At 40.2% G+C, this 17,264-nt stretch overlaps 1 protein-coding gene across 10 annotated transcripts in view; it reads left to right on the plus strand.

Annotated features, from left to right (window-relative positions):
- Positions 1-17,264, plus strand: part of ADGRV1 (adhesion G protein-coupled receptor V1) — a 412,444-nt gene that overhangs the window by 345,373 nt on the left and 49,807 nt on the right. For 7 of the 10 annotated variants that reach the window (XR_013635786.1, XM_073344461.2, XM_078852798.1 and 4 more), the window contains one exon: positions 9,093-9,214. The exons of 1 other annotated variant lie outside the window; for it this stretch is intronic. Coding sequence is in view for 6 of the 9 variants with exons in the window: in XM_073344461.2 (XP_073200562.2) it covers positions 9,093-9,214 (122 nt within the window). In the remaining 3 variants the exon portion in view is untranslated. Of the gene's footprint in view, positions 1-75; positions 152-9,092; positions 9,215-17,264 lie in introns of those variants that run through there. 2 more of the 10 variants (XR_013635787.1, XM_078852801.1) reach the window with 2 other exon arrangements.

Here is a 17,264-nt window from a genome sequence, read left to right on the forward strand (position 1 = left end):
ATAGTCTCTTTTCCCAGAGATTTGGAAGCATAACTTTTAAAGGAGCTTTAACTTGTACAACTTTCTCTTTCACAGCATATCAGCCCATGTCTCCCTGAAAGGGCAAAATTCTCCCCTTGGATACGAATGGAAGTATTGTACTTCACTATAGGTGTGGATAAATTATTATCAATGGCAAAAGGGGTTCCCACATGTTCTGGGTAGTGAGCACAGAATAACAACATTGGATATTATCATATGGATCTCAGAGGAAAATTGCACCCTAACTCAGCTTCAGGGATAACATGTTTTCACATGAATAAATTCCTTAGGCAGTTAGAAATAGGAATAGTTCTTTAGGCTATTTCCCAACTGTAATAGGGAATAAATATAGGTTGTTTTCAAATTAAACATTCAGGTTTTTATCTTTCCATTTATTTTTCTTCAATGTCCATTTTTACTGTAGACTGGGTAAATTCTGCAATCTTTGGGCATGTTTGAGTTCTCCTACATCCTTGTGCCAGCATCACAGGTCACCAGAGCAAGGCAAGACATGGTTTCACACTCCTGTTTCACTGATTTTGGAGACATTGCTTTTTTCAAAGGCACAAAGCAACATGTAGAGGTCATTGCTCTCTTCCCACCTTATGGTTTTTCTAGGGGGCAAAGGAGGACTGGAATTGATTGTCGTCGTCCTACTTTCCAAATGAAGATATGAACACTAAGCATCATTGCTACATGATAGCATCTGCATTGCCATATGTTGTATCACATGGCATTGGAGGTAGCTGGCATCAGGTCAAGGAGAGAGGGGGGCACAGGAGGGTCAAATTTTTATTATTTTGGGGAAGAATGAGTGTCTGAACTAGTCATGAAAAGGAGAATGCTATGAAGGAAAAGGCTAGTTTACAAGAATGTATTTCAGAGTAGCAGCCGTTTTAGTCTGTATTCTCAAAAAGAAAAGGAGGACTTGTGGCACCTTAGAGACTAACCAATTTATTTGAGCATAAGCTTTCGTGAGCTACAGCTCACTTCATTGGATGCATTTGTTATCTAAGCAAATCAGAACTTTTTGAAGGTGTAAATTTGGTTTTGCCTAGAAAGAATATTTGCGGAAAGTGAACACAAAGATGATATGGGCACAGTTTTGAAGCTCATTCATTTGAATTTCTACTATCTAAAAATGTTTTTCAGTATTAACCCAGCTCTACACATTCACTTTAAACATACAGCTCTTCACGGCTTGCTAAGCAAAAGTCTTTGCAGTTTTCACTAAACTTGTGTCTCTAGTTAGCCAATGAAATTCACAGTGTGTGAATACCACTGTCCCTCCAGACCACCTAGGAATAGAGTATCTGAAAAGTTAATCCAGATTCTGCAGTGGGTCTTCAACTCTAGCCAAGAACAATTAAGAGAAATTAGACTCTCACTGCCGATTCAACAACCTAAAGGGGGGAAAGCACAACAAGCAGTATTTTTAATCATTCTTTTTATTGACTTTTCCATTGTTATAAAAACTGTAACCACTGCAGGATGAGGAAAAATAGGCAACATAATAGCAAAAATACAAACATTGAGGAGTGCTTGTGAGTGTGCACCTAGTTCTTTTTTAATTTGTTTTTCATAACAGGATATTTCTTATGTTCCACAAGCCAAAAAAAAAAGCATATTCTGCTCAAAAAGGTACATACTCCATTTCCAGTTTATGAATTCATTTCATTTCATTCACATTTTTCCTACTGTTCTGGCTCAACCTCGGGGTAAGTGTCCCAAAGGGTCTTGGTCCTTTTGACAGTTCTTCTTTGTGATGAGTCAGATTTAAATAATAAATTCAGGGGGAAACAGTTATCAGATAAAGTTAGGCTATTTTTGTTGCACAAATAACAAAGGAACTTCTAAATATAATATATTATGTTTACAAACAGAAGAAAAAGAAAATTGGCCATTAACATTCTAGCAACCAGCAGTTTCAAAATCCAGGGTACTATGTATACAAAATTCATTATATTTTTATATATTGTTTTTTTCTTATTTAAGAGCTGAATTTATCAGTAGGGCTTTCCCTTGATACCCTTGAGACAGATTAGTATATGTTTCTATATGTCTTCTATTTTGTGAATGGGCATATTAATTGTTAAACCATACTATGCCTTCACTTTGGCACTATAGCCTCCATCTTGAGATGACACACCTGGGAAGTGTCACGGGAAATCCTTGCATGTGGGAGGGCTAATAACGGAGAGCAATCAAATGGAAGCACCCAAGAACAATGAGCTTGCTGCATCCCAGGGGGAACCAGTTTTCCCAGTGTGCACTTCAGGTGGGCTGGAGCTAAGTAACGAATCAGCTGGCAATAAACTTGAAGCCATGCAGTGGGAGTCACCTAACAAACTTCATAAAAGGGAGACTCTCTCAAGGTGGGCAGACCAAAACCAGAAAGAGTAGTGAGAATGCAGAAGGATCCTTGACTCCCTGGAAGACACTAAGACACAAAAAACTCAGAGGAGGGATGTGGAAAATGAAACAAGTGCTTATCTTTCCATAGATCTGTATATCTCTTGTTCATTGTCTTTCAGTAACCTGGGATTGGTTTAAAGGTGCCTTTGCAAAGTCTCTGTGTTACTTGCTGTAACTGTCACGAAGTCCCCAAAGGGTGAAGTTTTAATCCAGAGTGCCCATCAGGATGGAGCTATGGAGAGGGCATACAAAAGTTACTGGGGAGACTTAAGAGGTCCATACTTGTCTTGGGGGCCTAAGGCAGCTGAGCTGCAGGGCCCCACATTCCAGAAAGGGGTACCAGCATTGGAGTCTGTATTCCAGGAGTGTGCATGAAAGGCTGGATATAGAGCCAGTGTCTGGATGCTGCTCAGACTCAGTAAACTTAAGAGCACATGGGATCCAAGGCTTTGGGTCCAGAAGCCTGGTGACTGTCTGCAAAGGGGGAGCTCAGCTAGGGCTGTAACAACTCTTTGTCATCCAGTTTTACTATTACAGCATAATTGCCTAAAACTCACCAGACCAATAAGGCAGTTGTTTCTTGTTTGTGTCTTTTGCCACTTTTCAGCTGCATTATGGTAATTTGCCTTTTATAGGTTTTCCTGCTGCTTTGCCTGAAGTTGCAACTTATTCAAAATTCTGCTGGCTGATTGTTCATGATAATGTGAATCGCTGATCACACAGAGGTTGCTCTGTTGGTGTTCTGTGAAGCAGTGGGATGTTTTTCTAATCATTTATTCACATAGATTACTTCTTATGATGATACTCTGACACATTTTTATAATCTTCTGTTCCCGTGACTTGAATCTTAGCCTGAAGTCCAGTTTGTAGGGTATGTTAATTATTGCTATTATGAATTCATTGTTAGAGAAGAGCTCCTGGTTCCCTAAACTCTTAGACTGGGAATGTGCTTCTCTTTAACGTTCATTGTTTACCTTCAGAGTCACTAGTTTTAACAACTGCAAAGTGTGGGGCATTCATGTAAATGGCATTTTTGAAGACGGGATTAATTAATGTACACTCCACACAGTATTTCAAATTGTGCAAACAGGTACCCAGGGCTTCTGCTTTCCCTTACAAAGTCAGTTATGACTGGCACTGTCAAACTATAAATATATAGCCTACAAGTCTAAAACAAACAAAACTGCACAATGTTAAAGTGAATTGGGAATTCTGGATTCACCTTAACTCAGACTTGCCAACATGTGACACGAGTCATCAAAATTTGTGACACGGACCAAAATGGGGAACACCGGTTTGCTCTTCCTACTTTGCTCACCCCTTGTTTGCTCCCTTTGTTCCCTCCTCAGTTTTCTTCTGTCATTTACTCTTCTTCTTCTCCCCATATTTGCTCTCATCTTTGTTTTCTGCCTGTTTCTGCATATTTCAGCATTTCCTTATGGGAATCAGAGAGCTTTTCACAATGCATGAGTGTCATGATCTGGTCTGAGTCTCACAGTTAAAGCCATTCAACCACATTGGGCATAATTTGACTCTTTCCCTAAGACAATGCACAACCCAGTTGTATATGTAAAAACTGGACAAAAATTTAATCCAAAGGTTGGGCCAATAATGATTTGAGAGGAGGGAATTCCATAATTAAGACAAGGAGCAAAAGACCTGTAACTATGGAAAAGAACTGGATCTCACAGAAACAGGTATGCCCAATCAGGGTGGTAATACATATTTTCAGGAAATGGATGGACTGACAGTAACTTAAATGAAACTCTCCATCTACTAAACTGATAAACAATGGGTGATATGTAGTTTTGCCATGGGTAGCGATCAAATACAGTTCAAGTTACAGTATATAATGCACACCAAAGCTGTGTTGCAACATGTCCCACCCACACTGTACTGCCGCTGACTTTACTGTTCCACCACAGCTTTCTATTCTGTATTACTTGAGGTTTATTGAGGGAATATGTAGGTGGGTGGTTGCTCTTTATTTGATCATGGTTTGGTTTTAGACTTAACTATAAGAGAAAAGAATTTGTCTGAAAGCACAATTTTTTTCCATAAAGAAACCACAGACATTTCGTCTCTTCAACTCCAAGCCCTATTGAATTCAGACCTATTTATTGATACTCTCTTTTCTTACCCTGTACCTATTTTTGCAAACTATTTAAAACCAGATATTTTACAGTTGCTTAGCAGGTTTAGTTGTCCTAGTTTTTGAGGCATTGTTTGATCAAAATATACCCAGTTGTCAGAACGAAATGTCAATGAGGTGAACTCAGACAGCTTTTGAACTACAAATAGTGGCTGAGCTTCAGCATTATATTAATAGGCTATGATCTCCTTATTGACAATACTGCTGAATAATAAAGCCGAGGATGTTCTTATAACAAAACTGGGCACACAGCAAGCATGAGACACACTTTGTATCTTTTTAAATCGACATATGCAGATCCCAAAGCTTGTGGTTATATTTATTATAGAGTTATAGTTCACCATCTCAGTTGAAGTCTTTGAGATCTTGTTAGATTTACTGGGCTTGATTCTGATTTTACTTGAACTGGTTTTACATTGGTATAATTCAGTTGAGTTAGTGTTGTTCTTGATAAGTGCTGGTGGGGAAGTGACATTAGAATGAGGCTCCCCATACTTCAAAAGTACTTCAGATTGAGAGAGCTTATCAATCCATTTTCTTCATCTTTTACTCTTAAGATATGTTAAGTCATTATGGATTTCAGAATATATTTTTTGGGGGGGCTAAAATTACTTAAAGTTAGTATTGCACATACAAAAATCTGGTTTGCACATGCAGAAATGCTGCTTTTGGCATGCTCCGCAGATTCATTTTGTTCCATCAGCACTCGAGTTTTCCAGTGGTAAAGCTACATTGCAAATGAAAATAAAAAGCTACTATAAGAAGTTGTTTGAACTTACTTGCAATTTTTTTTGCACTGCTAACTTCTTAGGCCCAACTATGGGTTTTAGAATGTGTGTACATTACTGCTCTTTGTCTTCACTACATTGCATTAATTCCATTTTACATGGAAGTGTGAGCTAAGTTAATTAAAGGAATACAAAGGTACTGAACATGATTGTGAGATTTAGACAAAGAAATGGCATTTCTATTCATTAACATTTGAACACAGATAAATGAATAGCTGTACTGGTAACTACTGAATTTCCCTATTTATAGAAAAGTGTTAAGTAGATAATAGAACAATTCCTTACTTTATGTTTAAAAATAAAAATGTGGTAATTCTCACAAAAGAATTAGTTGTTTATTACTCTCAGATATTAGCAAATAGAACTGCCAATTATATGTTATCTTTTCAAAAATACGAAAAGCAAATATCTAATCAGTGTTTTGGGGATCTGGTTCAGTGATGCATACAACATAGTGTGAAAAGAAATACTTAACACTTATAGTAAGAAATATAGCACTACATAATACTTAGTGCTTTAAAGTGTTCTACATCTTAAAACACTTGAACACTTTATGAAGTCAATAGGAGTGAAGATTATAGACACTGTGATGGCATGCATGTTCCCATTCTTCTTCAAGTAGTGTCTCTATGGGACTTCCACTGTAGGTGTGTCTGCATTCCTGTGCTGCTGATTGGAGAATTTTAGTAGCAGTGTCCGTTTGACTCACACATATATTGCACCCTGCATGTGCTCTGCCACGAGTTCCTTTTCTACCACAGAGTTTATTATGAGAACTCCGAAGTAGAGGGGAGCAGGGTGAGTTGTGGAGCACCCATAGAGAGACATATCACAAAGAACCATAGTTACTGCACAAGGTGAGTAACTTCTTTCCATGGCTGATACGTACCCCAAAACATTTGCAGGTTCATTTTCTGCAAATTTGCTGCATGCTTTCCTCTCTGGGGTTGGTTCTGTGGAAGTGAAACTGGGTAGGCCCTGCAGCCAGCTGATCATAAGACCCTGAAGCGGCAATGGAAAAATCATGACCAAACCTAATGCATCTCAGGACAACCTTGCATGCTGGTTTCTCTTAAACAACATGTACTATGCTAAGGCCTGCTCCAAAGTCCATTGAAAGTAATGGGAATCTTTCCATTTACCTCAGTGGGCTTTGGATCATGTCCTTGGTATGGAAGAGCTATGAAGAGAGCAACGTGTTGCATAGTCACATTTCCCTTCTTCAGTTAGCAGTATTGTGTTCCTCTCCATCCATCAGTGGGGAGCATAGGGACCTATCTTATCCTCACAATACCACTCTGAGATAAATAGGCATTAGTAGCCTCATTTTGCAGATGGTCAAATGGAGTAAGAGACGATTGATGTCTTGTCCTTGGCCATAGAGGAGAAAGTCAATACCTAGACCAGGATTAGAATTGAGTTTTCTGGTTCCCAGCTCTGTGCTCAGGCCGTAGGACTCTATTGGCTGAAGTGGCTTTGTTGTGGTATCTTCCACTAATAAGGAATGTATCCTGTTAACTGTTCTGGAGAGCTAAGTGTTCCTTTATTTTATTGCTTTAGCTTTTCACCTCAGGAGTTCTAGGTTTCCATTTGTCATACATAGTGTAGATTTTCATCTGCAACACAAAATCGTGACGTAATCTGGTCAGGAAAGGTACAGCAGGTGATTTGAAAGTCATGACTGAGATAATGTCAAACAATGCCCTGTCCATGTCGAAGTCAATATCAAAGTTCTCATTGAGCAGGTTCAGGTCTTATGTGGGGAAACCTGAAAAATACAGCACCAGCTCATGCTGTGCTTTTTTCCAAGTAGTTCCCCCCACAGTGAAAGTTTAAACATTCATTTAATAAGATTAATTGTCAAAATAATAATAAAGTCCCTGAAGTAATTATTCCCTGCCTTGCTGGAAGATAGGCAGCCAATGCGATGGCTGTGTTCATGTGACTTTTCTCTTGGAACCTAATAGGAAACACAAAAACAACAAGGAGTCCAGTGGCACCTTAAAGACTAACAGATTTATTTGGGCATAAGCTTTCATGGGTAAAAAACCCCACTTCTTCAGATGCATGGAGTGAAAATTACAGATGCAGGCATTATTATACTGACACATGAAGATAAGGGATTTACCTCACAAGTGGAGAACCAGTGCTGACAGGGCCAATTCAATCAGGGTGGATGTGGTCCACTCCCAATAATTGATGAGGAGGTGTCAATTCCAGGAGAGGCAAAGTTGCTTTTGTAATAAGCCAGCCACTCCCAGTCCCTATTCAAGCCCAAATTCATGGTGTGAAATTTGCAAATGAATTTTAGTTCTGCAGTTTCTCTTTGAAGTCTGTTTCTGAAGTTTTTTTGTTCAAGTATAGCTTCTTTTAAATTTGTTTTAGAATGTCTAGGAAGATTAGTCTTTAAGGTGCCACTGGACTCCTTGTTGTTTTTGTGGTTACAGACTAACATGGCTACCCCCTGATACTTGACACCAATAGGAAACATAGGCAAGGAAGGCTGTACATGCTCCTGTGTATTCCCATTTACCTTTCTTCAATATCCCTCTCTTGTCTGTCAAATTTGCTGGCATAGCATTAATTACAAGGAGAAGGGGCAATGCTTTGCAGAACACCTCTGCAAAGTGAAATTTACAAAACTGGGCAAATATGGACTTTGAAATCTGTCATGAGAACTGTCAACAGTAGAAGCCAATCCAGATTCACTTGACTTTAAGAAAAGAATTTTATTTATTTATGCTATATTCTGCTTCCCCTTTTTGTGAACTTTGCACTGTATTGCCATATCATTTCCTCAACATTACTTAGATCCTGTGGACTACAAATACAATAAGAGATATGAATATATCTGGATATAAGGCAATATAGGAAGACAAACATGTATAAAATATATCTGGATATTAGGCAATCCAGAAAGACATATATAGTTTAAGTTTTTGAAAACATCTCTTTATATTGTCTGGGTTTTGTGCTTAAGGCCAGATTCTGCAAGCACTTTTGCATGTGAGTGAACTCAACATGCAAATACTAACTTTGAAGACAATGAGAATAGTTAAATAAAGTTACTCACATGCTCATGTTTTTACAGGACCATATTCTTGTTTAATTTGCAGCATAAGTAACAACAAATCAGTGACAAATCTATATTCTCAGTTTAAAATGTAAGAGTCATAAATTTTAGTATTGTTCATATTTTGGATTCTCCCTCCCCCACAGGCCCCTCCCCCCACCATTCTAGGAAGCAAATCTTCCTTATTTTTCCTCTAAACTTCCAGTGTTTATCGAGAACTCCTCCACTTAGTTTACATATTTACCAAAGCCACGTGTACACTTCCCCACCCATAAAGCAAGAGTCCCTATTTGTCTCATTTAATTGGATTGTCTCACACTGAACCTTTCAGATCTGTTTGGTAAATCAGCCAGCAGGTGGTGCTCTAGGTGAGGGACAACACAAATCCATATCCCTACCACCCCCCCACCCCCACCCCCGTTGCCCCCACCCACCACCACAAGACAAAGAGTGGGCAACCTCAGAAATGCACCGGGTCATCACTGGAGCATGAACTCCAATGTTAGTCCTTTAAAGAAAGATATTCAGGTGCACAAAGGGTAGTGAGAGAGATCTGAAAACTAAAGCTTCTTTATACATGGGTAATGCTGAAAGTGTTTTTTACAAGGCATAACAACTGAAAGACTATGTTTATGGTTTCCAGAGATCCCACTGGTCTTATACCTGTTTGCCCTGATTTCCATTACATGGCTTTGGGGAGGACTGCACATGGCTTACAGGCACCTCTGGATGTTAGTCTTCTTTGTTATCTTCAACAGCCTGCAGGTAAGAGCTTTTCCTTGCTGTCCAATCACGGAGAATGGGAAAGCCTCGATTGTGCATAATATCTCACATTTCAAGTTGTAAAAGTTGTTTAGAAACCAGGAGCAAATAGAAGGCTCAGTAGGTTACCACTATGCAATGGTCACTAGAAATGTGCTTATTTTTAGAATTAATATATTGGATGCATATTCAAGTAATAGGTATGTTATTCCAAAACAACAGCAACAATAATAATTACACCGAAATTCATCTCATAATCAATACACTGGTGAGAAAACAGCACCTCTTCTGTACACAATATAATCCTGTGGCAATAAGTCTAACGAAGTAATACAGGCAATTGCAAAAATAAAATGGGAAGAATTTCATTTAAAACTAGGGTAAGTATCAGATAGAAAAGGTTTAAAATTATATGCAACAAAACACTAATATTTAAATTGAAACCTGTCCCATGCTATGTATACACAGATAAAATAAGATCTTTTCAGACTAGAAGTTGTGTTTGAGTTACAAAAACCACCCCAAAAAAAAAAAAAAGATATGAGATATACTAGTATTCTCATCTTGATACATAGCACTACATGTAACTTCTGTTCATGCTACCAGTGGCCCTGATCCTTCAAACACTTATGCACATGTGTACCTTCATACCTATCAGTAGTTCCATTGGACTCAGAGTTACTCATGTGAGTAAATGTTGCAGAATTGAGACTCAAGATTGAGAAAATGCCTGTAATTCTTAAAAACAGCAAAATGTTGAGAAATAAAGAAGAATTCTATTCTATTCTATATAGGTTGTTACACTGGTCTCATCACTGTAGTGTCGAGAGCCTTCCAGTAGGGTGCTAAGCAATATGATAAACATCTGTCACATGTGATGAATATAGATTCAAAATCCTTGAACTTCATCATGTGTGAATTTATGAAAATAGTCTGATTTCACAAACTGATTTTTTTGAGAATTTTTCCCCAAAATATCATTTTTCTCAAAAATGGACCTTTCCTTAAGCAAGACACTAAATCCTTTCCAAAATTTAAATTTTATTCAGCTGTAGATTTTTTCAAAACTGAAACAGCTAAATTCATTTTTTCATGTGTTGATATGAAACTGTGCACTTTATGAAAAATTAACTAGAAGTGAAATTTCTAGGTGTGAAATTGCTTAGACTGGAGTTATTATTTTTTCTTTTAAGTTTTGTGCACAGGTTTTCATAACTTTTGTACCCTGTTAGTTTCAAGGGCCATGCCTACAGTATAAAATATTCCCACTGGCGCTCCCTGATGAGCAAATGTAATTGACTTGATGGTCAAAACACTGGAAGTGGCTAGAGCCTGTCTACACTAGGGATGCCATTAATGCAGCTAAACTGAGAAGAGCACCGGTGGGATTATTTTTTCTAAAACTTCATAACATAGACAAGGCCAGCAAGTCTCATTTAAAGTCTGAAAGTTCATGACATCCAAATTGTTCCTTTAACTCCATCACTCAAAGATTCAGGTGTTCACAGTTCAGATAAGTTTGTTTAGATAACCTACCCACAGAATTTCAGTGCTACTTCATTGTGGCTTTTGAATGAAGTGCATCACTGATGTAAATGATAGATATGCAATGGTTTATTTGTATTCTTGGTTTATTACCTTCATATACTGAATTATTAATAGAGCCCAATATAGGTTTGTGTTACCTAGATGTATTATGGATACAGATAGTTGGAAAAGGCAGCTCATGATAATAGAGATCCCAAAGAATGATGTCATGCCAGTAGGTTTCACTTGCATCAGCATAGAAATGTCCATGTATGGCTGGTGAAACACACTCACTTCACTTCACTGCCTGTGGATATTTCGCAAAGGTGGATAGGATTACTCTGTAAGCATCTTTGAGAAAAGGTCATTCATGTCCAAAACATTGACTCTTCTATGTGACTGCCAGAAAATACTTCAAATTAATCTGCTTTACGTAACCTAAAATATGTTACTGGAGATTTTTGTAACTTTTTAAAGGGGGGAAAATATATTTTTGTTATTAATTTTTCAAGGCTCAAGACACTCATTCATATACAAACTACAATACGTGACACAAAATATTAAAAAGCATACAAGCAATACCAGAAATCTACCCATATGAAGCCTACAAGATCCTTACAGGACTTGTTACATTGTAGCTGCAATAAGACCTTGAAATCATGTGAAAAAGGAGGATACAAAAGCATGACCAAGCCATTAAAGACTCAAGAATTGTTTAAATAGTAAACAACACTATAGAAGCACCTGCTAGTGACTCCATAGTTAGGATTGTGTTCTAAAAAGACTTTAAAATTGGGCGTAAATCCCTGTGTTTTCTCGCAGTAGATGGTCAAACAATGTGAAACTTCAGAAAATGTTAGTTTTTATTCCCTTTGAATTTTCTTGGTCTTTTCTGTTTGCTGTCTGTTCATAAATTCTAAAATCTTTGAATTTTGGCTGTGGCTGAGATTTTTAACTTGGCAGTCCTGTCGTCATTGGTGCACATACACACACTGTACTTCATGCAAAACCACAAAAACAAGAAGAGAAATTAAGCTACTTAATAGTACATACTCTCTATTCCTTCACACATAGGCACATGCCCTACCATTACAATTCCCATACGCCACCTACCATATTCTGCAACTTTAGATCTGACCCCTAGAGATGCCAGACTTCCCCCTCACCCCTTCTAAATACCAATCTGCACAAAACGGTTGACTAAACTGCCCTTCCAGCACAACCAACTACTAAACCAAACATCCACAAATACTAGCATGGAGAGGGAACTTTCATTCCCTGACATGGTGCTCAAACCATACCACCTGCTCCCTCACCAAGGTTTGGATGTTAAAACAACAGAGCAACACACGCCAAGAAGGTAACAGTCAGATAAACCTTTCCCCTGAATCTCCCAATTCTCTATTTTTCCAAATTCCTCCTCTAAATGTTACTGTCTTCTATGAAACACAAAGTACAATCAAAGAACTCTCACTCCCACCACTGGATTCTTACCAAAACATCCCCCATATCTGTCATCTAAATTGGGATGCTCTGGGAGGAACGAAAGTACAGGAACCAGGAGAAATAAAAAAACACATGATAATGTCCCTACTATTATCCAAGAAACTTCTGGTCCAACAGCTTGCCCCCTTGTTTGCTGCAGAACTGTGGTAATTATATCTCATGCACTAATGGAGGGGATTCACATTTGACCCTAAAGCTTGAAGGGCTGTTACAGAAGAACCACTGTGGGTTGCTTGTAGCCTGCAGACTGCACTACAATAGCTAGACAGTAGAGACCTGCTCCACCATATTTCCGTTTAAAGTATAGAAATATCAATCTCTTATAGCACACAAAAAGCTATGCAGGAAAGATAGTTCTCTACAAATTTTTATTATTTTTATTTTTTCCTTGATTCTAGACCTGGAGGAGCTCTCTAACGTATATATATAAAAATAAAACAGAATCTGGCACTTTTTGCTATTAGTCTTTAGACAGGGCTTTTAAAATATAAAGCTATCAAATATTAAAAGCAAAACCAGAAGAAACATTTTCTAATGCTGGTCACATTGGGAGAGGAGTTAGAACTACAAAAGCTCTTCTTCCCCATTAATAGTTTTATTATTTTTTGTTTAATAGAGATTTGTTTTAAATGTTTTTGATGTGTAATCACGATACATTATTTTCTGCTTTATTCTCCTATTTATTCTCCAATTTAAAAAGTTTCATTGATCTGTTCAGGAAGGAGAATGTCATGTGACTTAGGTGACAAGTCACTGAGCATGAATAATGGAGAGTGACTGGCCAAAAAGAACAGTTTGTAAACAACCCATAGGCTGAAATTTGAATAGTTTGTAAACAACCCAAAGGCTGAAATTTGTGTGTGTATGCTGTTATCAAATAATTGTGAATGATGAACAGGTTAATAAGAGTCTGTTCACAAACTCTTTGTGAATAAGAAAAAAAGGCTAAATTCATAACAAATATTATGCACAATAATTCAAGCCTTTCTTGTAAACAGCTACAGTTTTATAAAACATTGACATACCTCACTAATTATGAACTCGGAGGCCTAGCCTCCAGATGGATGGGGTCAGAAAGTTCCCTCTGGCCTGCAGATTCCACAATACGGAGCTTATGCATGATACAAACAGTCATGGGCGGCAGGTATCAAAGGCCGGGGGAATCTAAGCCTCCCCAAACAGCCCTGCGTGGCCCTGCCCACGCTCCGCCCCCAGACCCATCCTGCTTCCTGCCAGCGCAGACTGTGGCTCATCCCCTGTGGCCAGGGCCCTGGGCTGGGGCTGGAGTTAGGGATAATGGGGGCCGGTCTGCAGCCAGGGACTCTGGGTGGCTGTAGCCAGTGCTCATGCTGCCTGGCTCCAGGGTTGGGGGGTGGGGGTGCGCTGCCCTCCTGGTGTTCCAGGGGTGGGGCATGCTGCCTGCCCAGCACTCCGGGACATGGTGGGGATGTGCAGCCCGGCCAGCCAACGCTCTGGGACTCGGGGGGAAGGGAGGCCTGGTGGTCGGGGGACTGGGCTCTGGGGCGGCCAGGTGCTAGCCTCCCTGAGCTCACAGTTCACCCACATCCTTTGAAGCTTTTATCTCAACCCCACTGTTTCAGAGGAGGGAGTCAGAAAAATGAAATGGCACTTAGTGGACCACATTATTTCAGAACAAATCCAAGAGAAACTTGCTATCTTTCAGTTTTTGAAATTTCAATTCATTCCCATAAATTCTTTGTCTTCAACTGCTCTGTGAATTGACCAACTAAAACCTAGATCAGGCATTTCTAAAATAAAAAACTGCTTTATCATTTATTTGTGCCACATTGTTGTTATATATTATACCTAATTTCAGCTTAAAACAGAAACTCTCTGTTCTTTTAGAGCCTTTCCCAACAGGAAAAAGAGCATGCAAAGGCTCGAAAAAAACAGGGCCTTCTTCCGTGTTGTTGAAAAGATACAGAGTGCTTAACAAAACAGTGTTAAAAAACCAAAAGATAACAGTGAATTTAGAAACACTCGTACAAATAAGTTATTCCGTAAAATACTTCATGTTTAGCTTCCAAAAAGGGCTCAGTGCAGGTGTTTGGTAAGGTATTGTCTATCATCCACCTTGGCTGATTTATTCTGATAATAAACAGCTCTTGGGAAATACACTTGGTACAAATAACCAGCTCTACAGGACAAATTGTTTCCATGCCCTTCCTTTGCCCTCCCTTTGCAGCAACTGACAGTAATACGAAATGTCACATGTTTCCATTGGAGATGAGCATACAGTATGAACTATTCATGTACAGTGGAAAGGAAGGTTACTCCTTTCCCTGTAATCGCTGGAATAAACACACAAAGTCTTATTCGTGGGGACAATTGCTGATTTACGTGGTCAGTGAATAAACAACAACCCAGCAAGTTAATGCAGCTAAATTAGTTCTGTGCATGAAGGCCAGAATAAAATTGTAAAAGGTTTATTTAATCCTTTTAGTCATCCCGCATGTTTATGTAATAGCGGAAAACCAAAATATGAAAAGCTAAAGAGGAAAATGGATAAGAGCATATTTACAATATCTGATGTTTTGAGTTCCTTGGCTGTATGTTCTTGATTGCTACTAGAGCGGCATCTGTGACACAGAAACATCCCTGTGTTCTCGTGTGAAAGGCCTTGGCTGCTTGTTCTCTTTGGTTGCAAAACACAGCAATGAACACTTGCCTCTTCTTTATGCATTTGATTGGCTAAGAAGAATTATTCATAATATGTTCATCAGGGTCAGGAAGGGGAAATTAAGGGGAAGGGGAAAGGGGGAAAGAGTCGGGATCACACAAGCTGTCTTGCACAGTTACAGTAATATAAATGATTCTTGTGTTTTTCAAATGCTTAATGGGGTTGTTTGGATACATGATTAGTTGCTTTCAATGTTTGTAGGTGCTATTATAGGGTCTGATCCAAAGCTCAGTGAAGTCAGTGGAAGTCTTTTCATTGATTACAATGGGCTTTGGATCAGGCCCTCAGTGTATTTAGAGGCTAACTCCTCATGTCGTCCCAGTAGGTGCATTGTTTTATCTCTGCAACTTCTTAGACCCTGACTTCCTCCTTTCTCCATGAATTTTCCACTGGCACCTTCCTTCCAGCTAGTCTTTGCAAACCCTTTGTCACCCATACTACATTTAAGATATGCTAGGGGATTCAGATGACTCTGGTGGACTCCAGGGGTATGTCTACACTGCAGTTAAAAACCTGGGGTTGGCCCATGTCAGCTGACTCGGGCTTGGCCTAAAGGCTGTTTAATTGCAGTGTAGACTCTTGGGCTCTAGGACTTTGCAAGGTGGGAGGGTTCCAGAGCTCATGCTGCAGCAAAAGCTGCAACATCTACACTGCAATTAAAGAGCCCCTTAGCCCAACTCAGCTGATGGGCCAGCCACAGGGTTTTAATTGCAGTGTAGACATACCTCATGAGCTCTGGTATATTCTGGCCTTGGTATGCCACAGAGTGCTTTGTGTGAGGCATGAGAGTGAGCTTTGCAGAGGTGGTGCCTGGGACCCTGCAGCTGATCTTAAAATAGAGGTGGGCAAACTGCGGACCGCTGGTCACATCCGGCCCACGGGACCATCCTGCCCGGCCCCTGAGCTCCTGACCTGGGAGGCTAGTCCCCAGCCCCTCCACTACTGTCTCCCCTTCCCCGCAGCCTCAGTGCACTGTGCCGCTGGCACAGCACTCTGGGCGGCCGGTCAGCGCCGTTGCAGAGCCATGGCCTGACTCTGTGCTCTGGGCGGCACGACTCTAGTGCCGCCAGCCACCGGTGCTCCAGGCAGCACGGTAAGGGGGCGGCGGGGGGGCGGTTGGATAGAGGGCAGAGAAGTTCGGCGTTATGATTAGGGGTTGGGGCAGTCAGAGGCCAGGGAACAGGGGGGTTGGATGGGGCAGGGGTTCCGGGGGCGGGGGGCAGTCAGGAATGAGGCGGGGTGGATGGGGCAGCAGGGGGCAGTCAGGGATGGGGTGTCCAGGGGTGGTCAAGGCACAGGGAGCAGGGGGTTGTGGATGGGGTAGGAGTCCCAGGAGGGGCCATGAGGGGACAGGGAACAGGGGGTTGGATGGGGCAGCAGTCCCGGGGGAGACGTCAGGGGGCGAGAAGCCGGGGGGTCGGATAAGAGGCAGGGGCCATTTGGAGAGACACAGCCTCCCCTAACTGGCCCTCCATACAATTTTGGAAACCCGATGTGGCCCTCAGGCCAAAAAGTTTGTCCACCCCTGTCTTAAAAGATGGGGCTCAATTAAGGTTGCCACCTGGGTGGTATTTCTGGTACAGCTGGTTAATCCTACTTTAGGATAGATATAAATATTCACTCCAGTGCCAGCCAATTTTAGCTTCCTCAGAGTGACAGATCTCACTTTAACAAACAAAATAAACACATAAATAAACAAAACGTTGCTGCTTGCTCACCCAGTGTGCTTGTAAGGTAGGGACCCTTCGATATCTTGAGTGACTGCAGAGCAAGAAAGAAGCAGGGTCTCCTTAAATGAAACTGTCCTTAACCATAAAAAGTATTTATTGTAGCTGGTTTTTATTTTCCAGAAACCCTGTTGCCTTTTCTTTAATTTAGGTTTTTGCTACCAACATGAATCAGTAGTGTGAGTTGGATTTGTCAAAACTGACCCTTTCCTGCAAACAGGTTAGGTTTCAATGAAAATACATTTCATCAGAAAATTCCAGACCAGTCTACTTGTAACATTTTGGGCCCAATACTATTCCTACTATAGTCAACAGGTTGGGTCTGTGTATGGTAAATCAAGTCAATATTGGGGAACTATCCCATTGTTTTTGTGAGCATTATAGCTAATGTTGTGTGGCAACTTGAACATATTAAATCACGATGGGTGTTTTTTCTGAAGACAGACTACAGATTAAGTGGCTCTGCCAGTTCAGTGTTCAAGCTTTCCACCCATAAAAAGTGTCATATGCAAAAGTGCATATTTCAACAAGTGCAGTGAAAAACCTGGAGAAATCAGCTCATTGCCAAATTGTGCAAAATGGCTGAACCATG

The sequence above is a fragment of the Lepidochelys kempii genome, chromosome 5, assembly GCF_965140285.1.
Source record: "Lepidochelys kempii isolate rLepKem1 chromosome 5, rLepKem1.hap1, whole genome shotgun sequence".
Lineage (NCBI taxonomy): Eukaryota > Metazoa > Chordata > Testudines > Cheloniidae > Lepidochelys > Lepidochelys kempii.